This window comes from Nerophis ophidion, linkage group LG04 (assembly GCF_033978795.1).
Source record: "Nerophis ophidion isolate RoL-2023_Sa linkage group LG04, RoL_Noph_v1.0, whole genome shotgun sequence".
Taxonomy (NCBI): Eukaryota; Metazoa; Chordata; class Actinopteri; order Syngnathiformes; family Syngnathidae; genus Nerophis; species Nerophis ophidion.
Window position 1 is genome coordinate 29233026 of NC_084614.1, and position 20929 is coordinate 29253954.

At 39.7% G+C, this 20929-nt stretch overlaps 1 protein-coding gene across 6 annotated transcripts in view; it reads left to right on the forward strand.

The window, feature by feature from the left end:
- The window catches only part of LOC133551266 (seizure protein 6-like), a 282658-nt gene that overhangs the window by 220005 nt on the left and 41724 nt on the right, over window positions 1-20929 (forward strand). For all 6 annotated transcript variants that reach the window (XR_009806459.1, XM_061897798.1, XM_061897794.1 and 3 more), the window contains exons 5-8: window positions 9038-9223; window positions 9750-9918; window positions 16188-16354; window positions 16424-16618. Coding sequence is in view for 5 of the 6 variants with exons in the window: in XM_061897798.1 (XP_061753782.1) it covers window positions 9038-9223; window positions 9750-9918; window positions 16188-16354; window positions 16424-16618 (717 nt within the window). In the remaining variant the exon portion in view is untranslated. The remainder of the gene's footprint in view (window positions 1-9037; window positions 9224-9749; window positions 9919-16187; window positions 16355-16423; window positions 16619-20929) is intronic.

The following is a 20929-nucleotide window of genomic DNA, read 5'->3' on the forward strand; positions in this document are numbered from 1 at the left end:
ATCCGAGTAGGCTTCATCACTTCGTGCTCATAGACTTAGATTGATCAGAAATATATGGCTGTCAAAATTTCCTAACTTGTCGGACTATATCCTCAGCCCTCTACTTTTCAGCTGTGGGGCAGGATCTATGATCTAAAACAGGGGTGTCAAACTTAAATACAGAGTGGGCCAAAATTTTAAACGGTTGAACAAATTAACCTTTTAATAGGAACTCAAACAAGTTATGTATTAAATATTGAACAAGCAAGGGTTATATAGCTTTAGTGACATGCAAAATCCAGTTTCAAATAATAATAATAATAATAAAAAAAATATCAATGGCATATCAAATAAAATTTAAATAAAAATGTTATGCCTGTTTTTCTATTTGCAATCTTCTGAGGTAAATATAAAACATTTTTCACAGGCTAATAATACATTTGAAAATAAAATGACAATAATGAATGAACCAAACATTCAAGCCTTGAAGTAGCAAGAGAAAATGCATTAATAAAATGTTAATTATTGGTCAGTTTGCTTGTTAGTTTCCTGGAAGAGTTAGTGCTGCAAGGGTTTCTGGGTATTTGTTTTGTTGTGTTACGGTGCGGATGTTCACCTGAAATGTGTTTGTCATTCTTGTTTGGTGCGGGTTCACAGTGTGGCGCATATTTGTAACAGTGTTAAAGTTGTTTATACGGCCACCCTCAGTGTGACCTGTATGGCTGTTGACCAAGTATGCTTGCAGTCACTTGTGCGTGTGTGTGTGTGTGTAAAAGCCACAAATATTATGTGACACGCTTTTAGTATGGAGGAAAAGCGGACGTGACGACAGGTTGTAGAGAACGCTAAAAGCAGTGCCTTAAATGCACGCCCCCAATATAGTTGTCCAGGTGGAAATCGGTAGAAATTCGGGAGAATGGTTGCCCCGGGAGATTTTCGGGAGGGGCACTGAACTTCGGGAGTCTACCGGGAAAATTAGGAGGGTTGGCAAGTATGAGTATTAGCGGTGAATGCGGTGCTACAGCGGCACCGACGCTGTAGAACACCGGCGGGGCCAGCTCTAATGCTAAATTGATATTGCCTCAAGGGCCAAATTAAATTACACGGCGGGCCAGATTTGGCCCGCAGGCCAGAGTTTGACACCCATGATCTAAAATAAACTTACAAGTAGCAGGAAAGTGAGGAAACGGCAGACCAATCAATGTTGTGGTCTGCTCGACAATTTGCTCACACATTTGTTCACAAAGTGGTGACCCTTGCCCCATCCTTGTTTGTGAATGGCTGAGCATTTCATGGAAGCTGTTTTTCTACCCAATCATGGCACCCATCTGTTCCCAATTAACCTGTTCACCTGTTCACCCGTGGCATGTTCTAAATAGTTGGTCTGCGTTAGCACTTATGATAATAACATCACTATTTATTGGTGAATATTTAAGTCACAAAATGTAAATTGAGTTTTGTTGGCGCTTTTTCAATGATTATTTATCTGATTTTATGGGCGGAATAGTGGAGTTCTCATTGGCTCCGCTGTTAGCGGACTTTTATTTACGTTTTTTAAAATATTATACAATGATTTTTTTTTTCAATCCATCCGTCATCATGTCTTTCATAGTGATTGTGAACGATAGACAACATTTTTTTTAAAGTGCAGTTCCCTTTTAAGATTAGGCTTCTTTTGTGCATGTATACAGACACACATATCAGAATCTATAGAAAACATTACACAACGTCTCAGCATGGCGAATATAACACCAACAGAGGATTAGCAATTCTACATGGTAATTGTGTTAAATTCACACAGCCTCAGTCTGGGTCATGTAAATTCATGGTGGTGCGTCAAAATACAGTGGTACCTCTTCTTAAGAGTACATTGCCTTCCTTGACCAAACTCGTAACTCAAAACACTCGTTTCTCAAAGCATTCCAGCTCATTGAAAATAATTTGAATCAATTTATCTGTCCATGGCCCTAACTAAACACCACCATTTTCACACGTAACATGCTTTTTAGAAAGTCAAACTACATTTTAGAAAAAAAATACTGTTTGAAAAATACTACAGTAGAACGTACAACAAACAACTACAGTAGTTTTCTGAAATATTGTAATAACATTGTTCAGCACTTGCCTTGAGGACCGAACTAATGCGGTTCCTCCTTTGGGCTGCTTATTTGTCCTGTGTTGTCAAGTCTGCTTACTATAAGCGACATGTTTTCACAGAACTGGTTGCATGTTTCTCTTGTGACATCCAGCAACACTATCTCCGTCGCGTAACAGTAGAAACTGGAAAATTGAACGTGTTCCATATATTTGAGTGATGGACCGGAGAAAACAGCTGACAACAAGCAATATGTATGTCTGTAAATAAAAAGTGTAATGCTTGACTGTGCTGTCTGTTGAGTCAGAACAAGACAAAAGAAATTGAAACAATTCATCTGTGGCTTCTTAATATTTTTATGAATCAATGTTTTTCATTTGTTGCTGTATATCATAGAGGCTGGCTGCAGATTGTGTGATGCAGACGCTATGGCAGGGCTTACCCGCTGGGTAGGCTGCTAACCAGTAGGACATGTTTTAGAAGGTTTGTTTCTGTAAACTGGTCTTTTGCTTCCTGCCCTTAAAGGCCTACTGAAATGAGATTTTCTTATTTAAACGAGGATAGCAGGTCCATTCTATGTGTCATACTTGATCATTTTGCGATATTGCCATATTTTTGCTGAAAGGATTTAGCAGAGAACATCGACGATAAAGTTCGCAACTTTTGGTCGCTAATAAAAAAGCCTTGCCTTTACCGGAAGTCGCAGACGATGACGTCAACCGTGTGATGGCTCCTCACATCCTCACATTGTTTTTAATGGGAGCCTCCAACAAAAAGAGCTATCCGGACCGAGAAAACGGCAATTTCCCCATTAATTTGAGCGAGGATGAAAGATTTGTTGCTGAGGATATTGATAGCGAAGGACTATAAAAAAATAAAATTAAAAAATCAAGTTAAAAAAAAAAAGGTGATTGCATTGTGAGCGATTCAGATGTTTTTAGACACATTTACTAAGATAAACCTGGGAAATCCCTTATCTTTTCATTGTGTTGCTAGTGTTTTAGTGAGTTAAATAGTACCTGATAGTCAGAGCGGTGTGTCAACGGGTGTCTTGACGCCAGTCTCTGAGGGAATTAGTCACAGCAGCAGCAGCACGACAGGAGCTCCGCTGATCTCCGGTAAGTGGCGACTTTTTACCACAATTTTTTAACCGAAATCTGCCGGTTGACAAGTGGTCGGAATTGATGTTCGCTTGATCGCTCTGATCCATAGTAAAGTTTCACCTCCGAAAATTTTAAAGGCTAAAAGCTTCCCACCTCCATCTTTTTACTTTGACTTTTCCATTATTAATTGAACAAATTGCAAAAGATTCAGCAACACAGATATCCAGAATACTGTGTAATTGCGCGATGAAAAGAGACGACTTTTAGCCGCTAGTGGTGCTGCGCTAATATGTCCCCTCCCACTCGTGATTTCACGCGCACGCGTCATCATACGTGTCGTCATTCCGCGTCATCGTTCCGCGACGTTTTCAACAAGAAACTCCGCGGGAAATTTAAAATTGTAATTTAGTAAACTAAACCGGCCGTATTGGCATGTGTTGCAATGTTAATATTTCATCATTGATATATAAACTATTAGACTGCGTGGTCCGTAGTAGTGGGTTTCAGTAGGCATTTAATACTAACTTTCTCATTTCCAATGGTTTGATGGCAGGATTGCGTCAATTTCTAAGTGACTCTCAAACACACACTACAACAGTCGAATCAAAACGTATGTTTGTTTCTTGTTTTAACGAAGCACAAACCACCACATGTAACTATATATTTAGTCTTTATTGCACTAATGGCACAACCCTGCTACAAATATCACCTTAACCGATGATGACAAGTGTGTAACTCAAATTATACTCATAACTTAAAGCATAACAGAAAAAATAATAATTTAGCCCTAATGCAGCTGAGATAGGCTCCAGCACCCCCCGCGATCCTGAGAGGGACAAGCGGTAGAAAATGAATGGATGGATGAACAATAAAAAATTTTACCACACAAAAGTACCAAAAATTGGTACCGTTGACCACCAATATCAATTCCTAGGTATGGGGAAACGGTACCGTATTAATTCTAATGTGAATGGTATCTATCCCATATTTGTCAGAGATGTTTATTTAATGTTATTCTGCAATATTTGCTCCTAAAGAAATGCAAGTTCTTCAGTTGAGAGATATGCATGGGGAGGGATTTTTCTGGCTGCCTGAAACATTGTGTAAATAATTTTTTAAACATGAAACAAGGGGATCCTTGGATGCAACTCTAGACTGTCAACAACCTACAGTATGTGTGTGCACGCACAGCTCTCGTGCGCTATTTAAGGCAGTTCCAGAGACGAGACTGGAAGGGATTATCAGGAGAGTCGTAGGCAGGATTTACAGTTTGAATTCTGCCTGGTGACACAGGAATCAAGTACCTTAGCTTTAAGAAATAAATGATATATATTAAATAATTACTTAATAATTATTAGTTTTACTTGACGTAATGTGTTTTATTTCACATTAAAGTGTTGCATTGGCTTCCATAAACCGTTCAAAAAGCACTGAACCGTATGAAAACCTAATAATGTAAACCGCTTTACAGCACAACACGTCACACTGTAGTGATTGCACAACCCCACAGCTGTATACAACATTTCTCAGTCGTACTCCCTACAATAAACATAGAGACAGAGACACCAACATGTTGGATGTTTTGTTTTATGATACGAACTGGTTTGTTGCATGCAGCATTTGGCAGTGCTATAAATTAGAGGGCACTGCAGATGTAGATGGTATGCTTTTTTATACTTCTACATACCTTTATCTAACTCTCCACAGTGTCTTTGTAAATGAGAGGAAAGAAAGTTAAATTGCAAAATAAAAATATTGCTTGTATAGTCAACAAATGACTTATGATGGCGGTCGTTTAAGTCTGAAACAAAATTTGCAAGTCAACCATCATCAGACAGCGAATTGTGTTTTTGACTTTGGAATTTTCCCTGTAAGTTTTGTCTTCCTGTGTGGCATTTTAGCAGTGCTGGTATCATCTATCGTTGAAGCTTAGGGACAACTCATTACGTAAAAGTTTGCGTACTAAAAGTATGTGCAAAGTTGCAACCTGGAAATCGTTTCTGTAATTGTGTTGGCTACACAATAATGTTTGTTGTCCCAAACCATTGCAGGTCTAATTATGTTTACTTGCTCTCACATTTCCAGAATCTTAAAAGTTGTAGTGGAGTCATTAAATTGCCTCTCCTAATGAGGTAGAACAGTGTGGCTGTTAGACAGGAAGAGAAGTTGTTTAATAGCTTCCATTAGACATGGCTTTTATCAGAGAGCTTCATCTAAATGCACACTATTCATTACTTTTTAAACATGGACAATACAGTCCAACTACATTGATCTTAACCTATTATAATCCCAACTCAATGACCAACAACACAAAGGCCATTTGTCTTCCAGATATTACATTATAAGGCCATTATGATGTTCAACAATCAGCACTTACCATTCATCAACACTGGTATGCTGTAATTAATCGATGTTTGTATGTGTGTATCTTTCTTTATGTCAGTGTAATATCAATCCATGCACATACAAATGTATATCATCTAAATCTTTAGAGTGCTGTGCAAAACACTTCAAATTTACCTGTGTATAAGACGGTAGTTTTTCCTGCAAAACAGTCAAAACAAAATAATTTATTTCGGCATCCGTGCAATTAAGCATGCACATTTTTTTTTTCCAGGGTATATAAAATTATAAAATCAAACTAAAAGGCCATTGTAGTCTTCACACTTGCAGAGCATTTTGATTATTTTTTCTTCGATATAAGCCACAAGCCAATAATTGTTGTACACATGTATTTTTTTTTCATACTAGCAACATACTGGCCATTCAGGGCCGGTAGTTAATTTCCGTTCCGTGTGGTGGCTGTTTATTTTTTCGATGGCCGGGACAACCGCCTTTTGCTTTGTGGCTGCTTTGTGTGCATTTTGCTGTTTCATCTCTATGATGAGGCTGAGTCTATATAGCGTGCTAAATGGCTGACTGAATGAATGAGTGTGTTGAATTAGTCCACCTTGACCCATTCAATCACTTAATTGATTTAATTTGACGATGCTAAGTTTATTGACAACATGTATAGCTTGTGAACACAGAAAAATCCACAAATGTGTCTCAGCATTGTATAAAGTGCAGGGTTCAAAGTGCGGGAATAGGTAATGACTTAGAGTCCAGAAAGTATGCTTGTTTGTTTTTTTAATTGTGTTTTTAATACCAGTGAAATAACAACTGCAACAATGTTAAAATACATTTTATTTAATGGCTCTATTTCATTGATCAGTTTTATCTTAAAATTAGCATCACAACTCCTCTAGTGTTTGCTAACCTGCAAGCAACATTTGAGACACTCATTTTGAGACTTTTTTTCAAGGGAATTAATGTTATATTTGGTTAAAATAGGGTTCTAACTATTTGTTTTAACAATGATTCGATTTGATTCAGATTCTGTGGTTACCAATACGATTCAGGGCCAGAATATGTTTTTTAAAGTGATACAATCTGAATCGGTTCAATGAGGTGAAATCCAATCAGTAACTTTTGAGAGAGAAAAAAAAGTGACTGTGAAATAAATACTGGGTACTGGACACTGCAGGTGAAATTTCCTATATCCCTGTTATTTCTTGTAAGGGAATTAGATATAAATTCACTATGGATACAAACAAGCAAGTAATTAACATTTAATGGCTAATGCATTCACACCTTATTTGAATAAAGTACAACCAACAATTAAGTTGAATTAACAAGAGGAAACATTTTCTGCTCATATTTTCATTTTCTTATAAGACATTTTCTATAAAAGTACAGTAACCAACATTTTAACAGAAGATTCACCTGCTACTTTTGCTTTTTTTTTTCAACATAAAATAATACAATATTAATTTAAAAAATAAAGTGCAACCAACATTTGTCTTAAAGTTGAGTTAGCTGTACATTTATCAGAGGAATTAATTACAACCCAATCTTTTCGGGTTAAATGAGCAGTGGTTTGACCTGCCACTTCTCTCATTTTACAGTAATGAACACGGAACATCGTAAAGACATAACGGACACATTTTGTTGACACTTGGACCAAATTGCAGAGGGTGTAATGATAAACATCTGAAAAGCAAGTAAAGTGTGAACACTTTTTTAGTCATAGCATTTATTATTATTATGTTTTAAATAATACTAATATACGATATGGATTCTACTGTTTTCAACTTTATGTCTCAGCCACTTGGACCGTTGGCAAAATATACTCCGCTGTCACTTCTGTTTTGTCTGACACATCATTTTGAGGTTTGAAGTTGTGTTATTGCCTTGTATTATTGTGTTGTTTTTTTTTTTATTTGTTTTGGCTTTTGTAATTGTGCTGTTGCTGAAGGTTTTTGAGTTGTTGTAAATTATTTAATCTTGTGGCTTTTGTGTTTGGTATGACCTTTCTCGTCCGCCGTAAGTATCTGCCATTTTGGTTTTGATGACGTAACGTTCAAGGTCCATATCATTAAAAGTGCTAAACCTCAAATAAAGTCTGCCGTTATTATATCCATTGTTAGTTTTTTTTTTGTTTCGACAAAATCAATAGATATATTGTCTTTTAAATTGATGTTGGATTGTTACCTATCCTATGGAAGGGAACCTTGCTAATGTACTTGAAAGTTAGGAATAAAAATTGAAATATCGATATATCGTTACACCTCTATTAAATATATATATATGTTAAAGGTCGGCCCTGGCAAAATTGTGGTTATAAGCAGAATGTTATTTTGAGGGCCCCCATTGCTAAATGTATTCACATTTTTTCAACAGCACATGCTCATTTGTTTTAACGGTACTTTGTTTCATAAACTGTGTGTGTTGTGCTACAGTCGGTGATCAGGTCAACGCACAAAGCAGGTGCAAAGATGAGTGGGGAGACTGACTGGTGTGCTCCCTGGCATATTTCACTTCAAAATACAACCGGATAGCACTTCACATAAAACTGTTAGCAAGTTTTGAGCAAATGAATGTCGTACATTCGAGTAAAACATTTGAAAAATCTTCCCGGATGACTTTCTGACGATAAAATTGCAATTGTGTCGAAATTGATATGTTTTAAGGTAATTCAAATATGACAAGTTCGTAATAACCTGTGATTAACCATGATTAATCTAAATTCAAAAGCGTGACTAATCATTTTTAAATAATAAAAGTACTAGATTTTCGTGAAAAATTAAAAATGTAACACAATGTAAACAGAAAAGTTGCACATGATCTTAACACAAGCCGGACCGGGATTCGGGCTGTATGTTTAATTATCAGCCAAGCACTAACACAGTGCGCCACAGGAGACATTTTAGACTGCAAAAAATGAGCGGACAATATATAAGATATAAACAAACGAGTGAAATCCATGCAGCTAGGTAATTTTACTGGATAGGACATCCTAAATTACGATTGATCAACAAATAGGCAGAACTTTTAAGATATAAGTAATGGGGGGTTCCAAAAACAAGCATTATTTTGATCTTGCAATTTCAACCGCATTTATTTAAGCATTCTCGGGATGTTGCAGAACCTTCAAAAACAGATGTTCTATGTTGAGAAAATTATAATATATGGTTTGAATTATTCTTTTCTCAATTCTAAACATGTTTGAAGTACCAATGATTGTCACACTCACACACACGGGGTGTGGTGAAATTATTTTTTGCATTTGACCATCACGCTTAATCAGCCCCTTTGGTGATTTAAACCAGAATAGACACTCTTAAAGATGTAAAATCAATGACTAAAAATAACTAAATAGCTCTTAAAACTAGGGAAATTTGTAAAAAAAAAAATTTGGCAAGTGGCAATTGAAATTTCATGTAACAATAGAGCTGTATTCAACGTTTAAGGTGGAATAAAAGAAAACATCAAAAGAGCCAAACAATAAGCTTGCGTATTTGTGTTCTTCTCTTTTTAGCTTTTGTGCTGAGCTGTGCGTTTCCCAAAGAGCCTTCTGGGGGAGAAGTTTCCGTGACACACCTCTACGCTGGCGGAGAAGCTTATTTCAACTGCTTCACTGGCTACAGGTTGAGAGGTCCCAAAACGCTCACCTGCCGCAACGCCACCACACCTTACTGGAGTGGGAAGGAGCCCCAGTGTGTGGGTGAGGAAACACGTAGCACATGAGAAATCTAATACATGCTGCAGTTCTGTATTTTATTATCACTTCCGCTCTTTTGCAATCTTCATATAATGTCAAATCTCCTAAGTAAAGATGATTTTGATGAAGCAGCAACCAAACCAACACAGCTTACTGTACAATCCGCTAGCCAAAAGAATGTGTCTGCATGCTATTAGCTGCACAGACAGTTATTGTCTGGAGGCAGTTAGACCTGGCTGCCTTAATTAGACCTGGGCTGCATGAATATCGCCATCCTGCTGCTAAAAGCTCATTTACCACATCCAGTCTTACTCCAGGCCTGCGTACAGCTGCTCTGAACTGATAGCGTCACTGCTGCTGTCACTTTTTACAAGTCTCTCACACACACCCCTGCACCCATTAGACACAGGTGAAGCTTATGACGCAGACCAGTCACTATATTCTGCTGGAAGTAGGCTACAGTATGCCCTAAAAAAAAAACGGACTTCCAGTCGCTGCAATTATTGTCCTTTCTCACACCCTCGTACAGCGTCCTGTGGGGGAATGATAAAAAATGTCACCTATGGCCGCATTGTCTCGCCTGGATTTCCTGGCAACTACAGCAACAACCTGACATGCCACTGGGTCCTGGAGGCCCCCGAGGACCACCGGATACATATTCACTTTGAGAAAGTGGCGCTGGCAGAGGATGACGACAGGTGGTTAACACACACACATACACACGTACACTAGTTGGGATGAAAAACAAGATGGCAGGTGGTTTATGCACGCCTTTAGCTACATCCCAGCAAGCTTTTCTTAGTAACACCACAACTGCAGATAGACAATTAAAACCCTCACTTTTAACAATTACTTTTATTATGTGACCCACTTTTTACGTTTTTGTTAATAGTATGTAATAGTAGTGTGTAATTTTGTTTAAAAAAAAAAAAGAGCATTCTATAGTCAAAACGTACAGGTCAATTTACAGGAGAAACTTGAATATCGGTCAAAAGTTCTATATTAGATTTACAAGGTGAAACTAATGTGTGACATAGGTTCATAACATCCAATTCAAGATATTTCAAGAGTTCTCTTGATATAATGTTGATGATTTTGGCTATTAGCCTATGAAAGCCTTAAATTGCAATTTCAGAAAATGTGTTTCCAGAAACTGTAAACAGTGATCATTGAAATTATAACAAATAAAAGCTTGACATGTGTCACTTTATATATAATGGGTTTTTAACAAGTATTAGTTTTACATTTAAAGTGGAATTGTTTTTAATGGTATTCTATACAATATTGTGAAACTATGTGATAGTATTTACTAAACTGCTTAAGTCAGGGGTGTCAAACTCATTTTAGATCGGGGGCCACCAAAAAAAAAAAATCTACTCCCAAGTAAAATCACGGCACCAAAACTTAAAAATAAAGAAAAGTTCTGATTGTTTTCTTTGTTTATAAAAAGGACAAGAACATTCTGAAAACATACAAATCATAATGTTGTTAGGTTTTTTTACACTTACGCTATATTTATTTGTCGTTATTTATACTTTCTGAATAAATTATGTGACAATGTTCATCAGTCAACTCATTAATGTTAATTTTGAATCTATCAAGATAAAAAAATAATATCAAAATCAAATTACAGGATATTATTAATGTTGTTTGCACATTTTCTTCAACTGGTGCACTAACAGCAATGTTTGCAGAATGTAATTTTTATTTGTGACACATACAGCATTTTTTTTGTATACCGTATTTCCTTTAATTGCCGCCGGGGCGCTAATTATTTTAAAACCACTTCTCACTCCGGCAATTACTAGAGGTATACAGTAAAAATTTGAGTGTGATGTAAGCTTGGACCTTAAATCCTATTGAATTGCTCTTAATCTTCTTCCCTTCATGCGATTTCAATTTACCGGTATTGAAATCAGCCTCCTCCATTTTGAAAATGATGACAGGAGAAGTGTCACTCGTGACGTCACGAGTTTGACCAGGCGGTAATACTAAGCATGCGCTAATTATTTTGCGAAGCGAGTTTGACCCGGCAGTAATTCAAGGCAGGCGCATACTATATGCAGTATCTGTTATGTTAAACCATGATTGCTAACATATGCTAGCCGTTGGTGCTATTCTTTATATTGTTTGTGTTATATAATTTGACATACAGCGTACGTAAAACTTTATCATACTGCAGCGTATGTTTGATCTTTTTACAGCTTTTCGGCGGGGGCTGAGGTTAAGACATGCAATTCTCAGTCCAAACACTAGTGGCAGTATTTTATCCTGAAAGGAAACAACCACAACTCTCCTTGACTAGCTATTTTATGTGTAAGAGTAGTTAATCATGCTAACTAATTAGTATATAAGGGAAGATTATATCGGTGCTCACATTTACGTATTTCTTCGGTGTGACGCGCCTTAATTTGCTATAAACCAGAAATGATGTACAGTCGTCGCTCCTTTACCACGGCTCATTTGGTTGACAGTCGCAGTAGTGATCATTAGCCGTGTTCTTAGCGTCATTGTGTGTCCTTTGTTGTCATTCCACATCGCTCGCAAGTTGTAACCAATGGAGTTGTGTTATTATTGGACGGGCCCTGTGATAGTGTTTCTTCACCTGGACATGCATTCATCTGTGTGTGTGGTTGCTGATGATTGGGGTGTGTCATCAGGGCATTGTTTTAAAGTTTGTAAAACCCTTTTACCTTTGCATTTCTTTAATGTATGAAAAGCACTTTTATATAAAGTTTGATTTGATGTGATTAATGTCGAAGATAATGAAATGCATCCTTCAATAAGCATAGTTCATCTCCACTTAGCTTTGCCCGTACAGCTGCTGATAGCAGTCTTGTACGCATGAAGAGTTGTACCGAGTCCCATCGAGTCCTGTCTTTTGAGATCGCTTCTGTCAGAGGCTCACCAATGTAGACATGCGTTATTGATGAGGCATGAGTTAAATGGCAGTGCAATGTGGTAGTCTTGATGAAGATACAGTAGCTCCAAGATAAGCTGTCGTGTTAGCTCTGTTTATCTTTAACCCGGAAACAGAAGTGGTGAATATTTTTATCGATGCCATGTAATAGAAATGTGTTCACAATTCACTCATCGAAATTGTAACATGAGAAGATTACAATCAGCACCTCTAAGTCCAAGTCCATGGTTCTCGCCCGGAAAAGGGTAGAGTGCCATCTACGGGTTGTAAAGGACACCTTGCCCCAAGCGGAGGAGTTCAAATACCTCAGAGTCTTGTTCACGAGTGAGGGAAGAGTGGATCGTGAGATCGACAGGCGGACGCTGTAATGCGGACGCTGTATCGATCTGTTGCCGTGAAGAAAGAGCTGAGCCGGAAAGCAAAGCTCTCAATTTAACGGTTGTTTTACGTTCCCATCCTCTTCTATGGTCATGAGCTTTGGGTTATGACCGAAAGGACAAGATCACGGGTACAAGCGGCCGAAATAAGTTTCCTCCGCCGGGTGGCGGGGCTCTCCCTTAGAGATAGGGTGAGAAGCTCTGCCATCCTGGGGGAGCTCAAAGTAAAGTCTCTGCTCCTCCACATCGAGAGGAGCCAGATGAGGTGGTTCGGGCATCTGGTCAGGATGCCACCCGAACGCCTCCTTAGGGAGGTGTTTAGGGCACATCTGACCGGTAGGAAGCCACGGGGAATACCCAGGTCACGTTGGGTAGACTATGTCTCCCGGCTTGCCTGGTAGCGCCTCGGCAACCCCCGGGAAGAGCTGGACGAAGTGGCTAGGAAGACGAACGTCTGGGCTTCCCTGCTTAGGCTGCTTCCCCCGCGACCCGACCTTTGATAAGCGGAAGAAGATTGATGGATAGATGGATGGATGGAGCATTGTAACATTGTGGTATGACAGCTGTAAAGCTGTACCATAATGAAGCCTTTACGCTAATGCTCATGATGCATGAGTTACTGATGCTAATTCTCACGAAGCTAGGAGATAATGATGCTAATTCTCATCAAGCTAGGAGCTAGTGATGATAATGTTCAAGATGCTAGGAGGTACTTATAGGATGCTCATGACACTAAAAGCTAGTGGTGTTAATGCTCATGACGGTAAGAGCCAGTTATACTAATGCTTGCGATGCGTAGAGCTAATTATGCTATTGCTCGTAATGCTAAGCGCTAGAGATGCTAATATGCTTAAACTTCTGATAATAAAAGCTTGTGATTGTAATTCTCTTGATGTTATGAGCAAGTGATGCTAATTATCATGATGCTAAAAGCTACTGATGCTAATGATCACAACACTAGGAGCTAATCATGCTAATGTTGAGGATGCTAAATTCTGGTCACATTGTATTGTGCTTTATTGTTAACAGTTAGTACAGTAATTGTCAGGCAATAATTATCACCACTATCACCAATTAGTTGGTCTGACTTCAAACTTCTCTACCAACACTTTGCTCAAATTCTGTTACCTTAGATCAGTGGTACTCAAACTTTTTTCAGTGATGTACCCCCTGTGAACATTTTTTTAGTTCAAGTACCCCCTAATCAGACAAAGCATTTTTGGTTGAAAAACAGAGATAAAGAAGTAAAATACAGCACTATGTCATCAGTTTCTGGTTTATTAAATTGTATAACAGTGCAAAATATTGCTCATTTGTAGTGGTCTTTCTTGAACTATTTGGAAAAAATAGATAAAAATAACTAAAAACTTGTTGAAAAATAAACAAGTGATTCAATTACAAAAAAATTAAGATTTCTACACATAGAAGTAATCATCAACTTAAAGTGCCCTCTTTGGGGATTGTAATAGAGATCCATCTGTAACGATCTGTCACTTACTTTCTGATAGTTTTTCGTGTTTTGTACTTTATTTCCTGTTCAGTGCTCTTATTTTGTCATACTTCCTGTTTACTCCGCTGAGCACTGTTTTTGTCACACTCGCCGTTGATTGGCAGCGGTCCTCAGCTGCTGTCAATCAACATAGGTCTATTTATGTTTCACTCGAGCACTCCTCAGTGCTCGAAGTTAAAACCAGGTTGGGAACATCTCCATGCAAGACTGCTTTCTGTTTATATCTTTTACTTTGATGAAATTAAAATCATCTTACCGGCTTTCTGCTCTCCTGGATTTTTGCATACTTGAGGTCACACAACTGCAGCCATGCGACATCCCAACAGTAACTTCGAGCCAGAAAATTGTGACCTCGCGAGAATCCCTGTCGGCAATCCTCAGCCGACGTTCTGGACCGCACAATTCCTGGAGGACTTGAAGGCCAGGTTTGTGCGGTCCCAGCCTACAGACGCGGACCCTCTCCCCGCGGCAACGCCACCGGCTTCGGCTCTCCGACCGGCGCGTCCCCCGCCGCCATCTTTCCTCTCGGCTCAACGGCTGGCTACGGCTCTCCGACCAGCACGTCCGCCACTTCCTGCATGCCTCGCGGCTCCCGCGGCAACGCTACCGGCTACGGCTCTCCGACCGGCGCGTCCTCCGCCGCCATCCTTCCTCTCGGCAACGCTGCCGGCTACGGCTCCCCGACCGGCGCGCCCGCCTCCTCCTTCACGTCTCGCGGCTCCTGCGGCTCCGTCGCCGACTGCGGCTCTCCGACCGGCACGTCCGCCGCCGCCATCCTTCCCGTCGTCTGCTGAGCTGCTTCTCCCTGCTCCTACGCAGCTTCCAGCGGCTGCTCCCCGGCTGCTCTTTTTGCCAGCTCCCGCTCTCTTTTTTAGTTCGCCGAGAGCTCCAGTGGAGCCCACAGTGAGGTCGCTTTTGTCCTCCTGCTGGGACTTGGCACGGGACGTGTCTTCGTCCCTCCTCCTGGTCCCCTCCCGCCCGTCCCTGGTTTTCGCACCGGGGGACTCCGACGAGCAGGCACGTTTTCCCGCATGTGTGAACGGTGTCTGGCAGCCACCTAGTGGAGGGGGGCCCACTATACACTGCGGTGCAGCCAGGCACACACCGCTGTCACCCCCGCCAGCGTCTCCTTCCACGGAGACATCTACGTCCCTAGCGGGCTTTCGCACAGCTCCAACGCCGGCTCCACGCCTAGCTCCAACGCCGGCTCCACGCCGAGCCCCAACGCCGGCTCCACGCCGAGCCCCAACTCCTCAGTGCTCGAAGTTAAAACCAGGTTGGGAACATCTCCATGCAAGACTGCTTTCTGTTTATATCTTTTACTTTGATGAAATTAAAATCATCTTACCGGCTTTCTGCTCTCCTGGATTTTTGCATACTTGAGGTCACACAACTGCAGCCATGCGACATCCCAACACCATCTGGATTCATGAACTTAATTCTAAACATTTCTTCACAAAAAAAGAAATCTTGAACATCAATATCTATGGAACATGTCCACAAAAAATCGAGCTGTCAACACTGAATATTGCATTGTTGCATTTCTTTTCACAGTTTGTGAACTTACATTCATATTTTGTTGAAGTATTATTCAATAAATATATTCATAAAGGATTTTTGAATTGTTGCTATTTTTAGAATACATTTGAAAAATCTAACATACCCCTTGGCATACCTTCAAGTACCCCCAGGGCTACGCGTACCCCCATTTGAGAACCACTGCCTTAGATGACCGTCAGGATTCAGGAACCACGCCACTGTTTTTGCTGTGTCTTTTTTTTATTTCTATTATTACGTTGTCCAAGCTTCTGAGAAAAAAAAAACACTGCTTTGGAGTGTGTGCTTGACAGCACTGACAGAGGTTTTCATCTAGTAATTTAAATAAAAAACTTTTTTTTTTTTTTTTTTAAATAGACGTGGCGTTTTTTTCTTCCCCCTCACATTAATACAAAGTCGGGATTCTTTCATGCGGATGAAATAAAGGCCCTACGCAGAGTATCAAGAGGTTGGAAGGAGAAATGTCTTCCATCTCACACACATGACCGTTCACCTCATCATTGCAGTTATTATAGCTCAGTCACTGTGCCCCACATCTTCCATGCATCTTTTAACACTCAATGGGTAACTTGCATCTCTTTTCATCATCAAATCTCTTTTTAGGCTGCTGATTAAGAATGGCAACCATATCGACTCCCCGCCTGTGTATGACTCCTATGAAGTGGAGTATTTGCCCATCGAGGGGGTGCTGAGCACAGGACGATATCTGTTTGTTGAGTTTACAACAGACGGGACGCTGACCTCCACCGGTGCCGCCATCAGATATGAAGGTAGGTTGATCTGCCAATAAAACAGCTGTGTCACAGGCTAGTGTCTTAGGTTTTTTTGTTTTTTTTCAGCTTTTGCAAAAGGAACGTGCTACCAGCCTTTTGTGAAGTACGGCAATTTCAGCAGCAGTGACTCAACCTATAGTGTGGGTGCTGTGGTGGAGTTCTCGTGCGACCCGGGTTACACGATGGAGCAAGGCTGTGTTGTCATCGAGTGTGTGGACGCTGAAAACGCTCAGTGGAACGAGACCGAGCCGGCCTGCAGGGGTGAGTTATCTGATGTGGCCTGTTTGACTTGTTCTTAGGTAATTCAATTAGATAAGAGCGAGCAAATGACCCAAGGCTTTCAATTGGTGCTTCATCATTGCATGCAAATCAAATACAGCACTATTGACTCTTGCTGAAATACCTTTTGATTTAAAACACTATCCAAATAGTTAACTAACTTTGCTCTGAATTATTCAAAGGCATAGTTTTGATTTCATTACACTATGTAGCAACCACTTCCAATGCTCTGCTGTCCACACGCATGACATACTGACCTCACTGTTCGTTTTGCAACACAGCAAAATTGAGAAAAGCACTCTAGTACAGCTCAGCCGGTGAAAATGAGAAAAAAAAAAAAAGATAATATAAGCCCCCTGGGTCACGGTCACAGGAAGTACAGTAGTAGTATGCAGTTTTATGTTCCTGTGTGTGAGCCTGCAAGTGTGATTACCATGTTGTATTGATGTTTAAGCTTCTACATATTGAATGAGAAATGTATGCATGTTGCCCAAAGGGAGCATTGATAGTGAGGATTGGGTACCTTTTGTATTTTAATCAAAATGCTACATATTCTGAATCGATACTCACCGATACCAATTTTCAGTGGTAGTGTGTGTTCATTACTTTACGTTCAATTCTATATCAGACACACGTTGACTTTGGAAATTAAAACATTATCTTGAGCAGGGGCTCTTAACCTTGGGACATAACTTTTGTACTATTTTTCACACTCAAATATTACCACTGAATAAGTCATCTTACTCCTGATTTTAATCATATGTAATATTTATATCTAACCTACTAACAGTTTACAATCTTGTCTAAAGATGCGAAAGCATGTGTTAATCATAAAGATTATTGTTTATTTAACACAATAAATCTTTGGCTTAAGTCAGGCTGATTAGAAAGGTAAGTATAAGCAAAATATACTGCATGAGAGGGAACTCTTAAATGACTGACTAAAAATAAATTGACTTACAATTATGTTGTGCTAAAATAAATCAACTAAATCAATCCTGTATGTTTCTTAACTAAACTGCTACGTTTGGGGGAAAGTCGTGTTTCCCAAGATGCGAAAGGAAATGCAGGAGGTGGCAGAAGTGGCTTGCGGGTACGATGAGACTTTAATTATCAATATACGGTAAAAAACAACCAGAGGACCGCTAGGACGCTCACAAGAAAGTTAACTGAGTAAAGCTAACTGACATAACTTTAAGCATGGGCTAAAGCCAAACATAACTTGTCGCCAGCAGCGAACAATGAACTCGCAAAGGCAAGTTTGGGTAACACAGGTAAATAAAGCTCTATGATTAGCGATCCGAAGCAGCTGAGCATCCTAATCACTAATCAGAGGCAGGGGAGAATCAATCAGCGTTCCTAGCCACTACACAGTAAACAAATGAAGGAGGGCCAAAACGGAAATAGACAATAAACATAAGAATAATACAAAAGTCAAAACCAAAGACATAACTCAGGCAACAGACCATGACATAAATTGTCAATACAATTAAAGTGCAAATGAAAACACAGCTATAGTCGAGACTTTTTGTACTTAAAAAACTTCTCTATGACTTTAGCTCCAGACTTACAGGATATTATTAGTTTGAGTTTGGCTTTACTTCCACATGTGGTGGAAAAGCGTATTACAATTGAATATCACTGCAGCCCATATTGACCACAGCTGAGGTGGTTTCTCACCATAGAAGTAGGGCGCCCGCTTGGTTAAAGGCCTACTGAAATGAGATTTTCTTATTTAAACGGGGATAGCAGGTCCATTCTATGTGTCATACTTGATCATTTTGCGATATTGCCATATTTTTGCTGAAAGGATTTAGTAGAGAAAATCGACGATAAAGTTCACCACTTTTAGAACTTCCTGAAAAAGCCTCGCCTTTACCGGAAGTCCCAGACGATGACGTCACATGTTGATGGCTCCTCATGTATTCACATTGATTTTAATGGGAGTCTCTAACAAAAACAGTTATTCGGACCGAGAAAACGACAATTTCCCCATTCATTTGAGCGAGGATGAAAGATTTGTGTTTGAGGATATTGATAGCGACGGACTAGAAAAAAAGAAAAAGAAAAAAAAAAACGATTTTAAAAAAAAAAAACGCAATAGCATTGGGACGTATTCCGATGTTTTTAGAGACATTTACTAGGTTAATTCTGGGAAACTCCTTATCTTTCTATTGTGTTGCTAGTGTTTTAGTGAGTTTAATATTACCTGATAGTCGGAGGGGTGTGTCCACGGCCGGGTGTTGACGCGCAGTGTCTCAGGCGAGTCGACGGCAGCTATGGACGGCACAAGCTCAGCTTTTATTCGGTAAGAACTGACTTTTAAACCACAATGTTCTCACCGAAACCTGCTGGTTGACATTTGGTCTGGATCCATGTCTGCTTAACCGCGCTGTGATCCATAGTACATTTTCACCTCCAGGAATTTTAAACATGGAATCACCGTGTGTTTGTGTGGCTAAAGGCTAAAGCTTCCCAACTCCATCTTTCTACTGTGACTTCTCAAATATTAATTGAATAAATTGCAAAAGATTCAGCAACACAGATGTCCAAAATACTGTGTAATTATGCCGTTAAAGCAGACGACTTTTAACTGTGTGTGTGCGTAGTGCTCACACTTCCTAAAACCCTGTGACGTCACGCGTACACGTCATCATTACACGACGTTTTCAAGACGAAACTCCCGGGAAATTTAAAATTGTAATTTGGTAAACTAAAAAAGCCGTATTGGCATGTGTTGCAATGTTAATATTTCATCATTGATGTATAAACTATCAGACTGCGTGGTGGGTAGTAGTGGGTTTCAGTAGGCCTTTAAGAAACGCTGACCTAGAGGCAGTCTGACTGAGTATGCTCTGAGTGCTGCTTGAGTGCTTGTTTCCACGCCAAGTGTCTGAGTTGGCCAAGTGTACAACCGGACGAGATGTCACATGCAACAAAGATACTGAATTCCGGCACCGTTTGATTTTACGTCAATCTATACCCGGTAATACCAATGAACTACGATCTGTGCCTTTAAAGATATAAAATTTGGAACACATCCCTGCGGATAGTGTAGTTGTACATATTGCACAGCCAGCTTGATTCCTAGCCAGTGTTCCAACACCCAACCATTGGAGCGCTCCAGCGCCAGTCCCAAGCTTGGATAAATGGGAGGGGCATGTCAGGAAGGGCATCTGTTGTGATCAATGTAGCCAAATATACCATGTGACCAGCCTGATGACGTGACTGCTGGTTAGAGAAGAGAAAATATCCCAAGGTATGATAAGCTCATCAGACCCTAATTAGACAATCGTGCATCATCTATAATGAACCACGCTGCTTCAATATTGCGTATATTGCAGCCTCTTGCAGTAGCAATATGTGTCGCAATATATTTGCCATATAAATTAAATTGAAAATAATTTTAAAATTACTTACAAAAGGCTCCTAATTTGTGTGCTGATGTATGCTGTAACATATTACCTAATTTCCTGTTGTACTCTTTTCTCAAAACTGTTATTAATATACTTGTTAATTTACTTTTTATATCTGGTTACTGTCTTCTGTAACGTGGTTTTAGCTACACCTCTGTTACAACGAAATAAGCACTTATTCTTCTGTTGTTTGGATACTTCACATTAGTTTTGAGTGATACTACAAATCTGGGTATTAGTGAAGTGAAGTGAATTATATCCAAATAGCGCTTTTTTCTCGAGACTCAAAGTGCTTTACATAGCGAAACCATTATCTACATCTTTAGGCAGATTTAAACCAGTGCGGGGGGCACTGTGAGCAGGTGGGTAAAGTGTCGTGCCCAAGCACACAAGGGCAGTGACTCGGATGGCGGAAGCAGGGATCAAACCTGGAACACTCAAGTTGCTGGCACGGTCGCTTTACCAACCTCGCCACGCTGCCCAAGTTAATCCAATATCAAGTAGTTACAGGGGACCAGTATTGGTTATAGCGATGTTCATATTTAAAATTGTTCAGTATCATTAAATGATTACATTTTTGATCACAACTGTAATCTGACAAAAAAACAGAATGGCGGTGTAACAATATCAAACAATAGTAAAATTAATTATTCTATCCCATTTATTGCATTTAGCATTTATGATAAAGTCCATAGTGTAAAATATCTCCAAAAAAAGAACATCAATTTACTATCAGGTTTATTTCCTGATAATTAAATTAAAGTTAAAGTACCAATGATTGTCACACACACACTAGGTGTGGCGAAATGTGTCCTCTGCATTCGACCCATCCCCTTGATCACCCCCTGGGAGGTGAGGGGAGCAGTGGGCAGCAGCG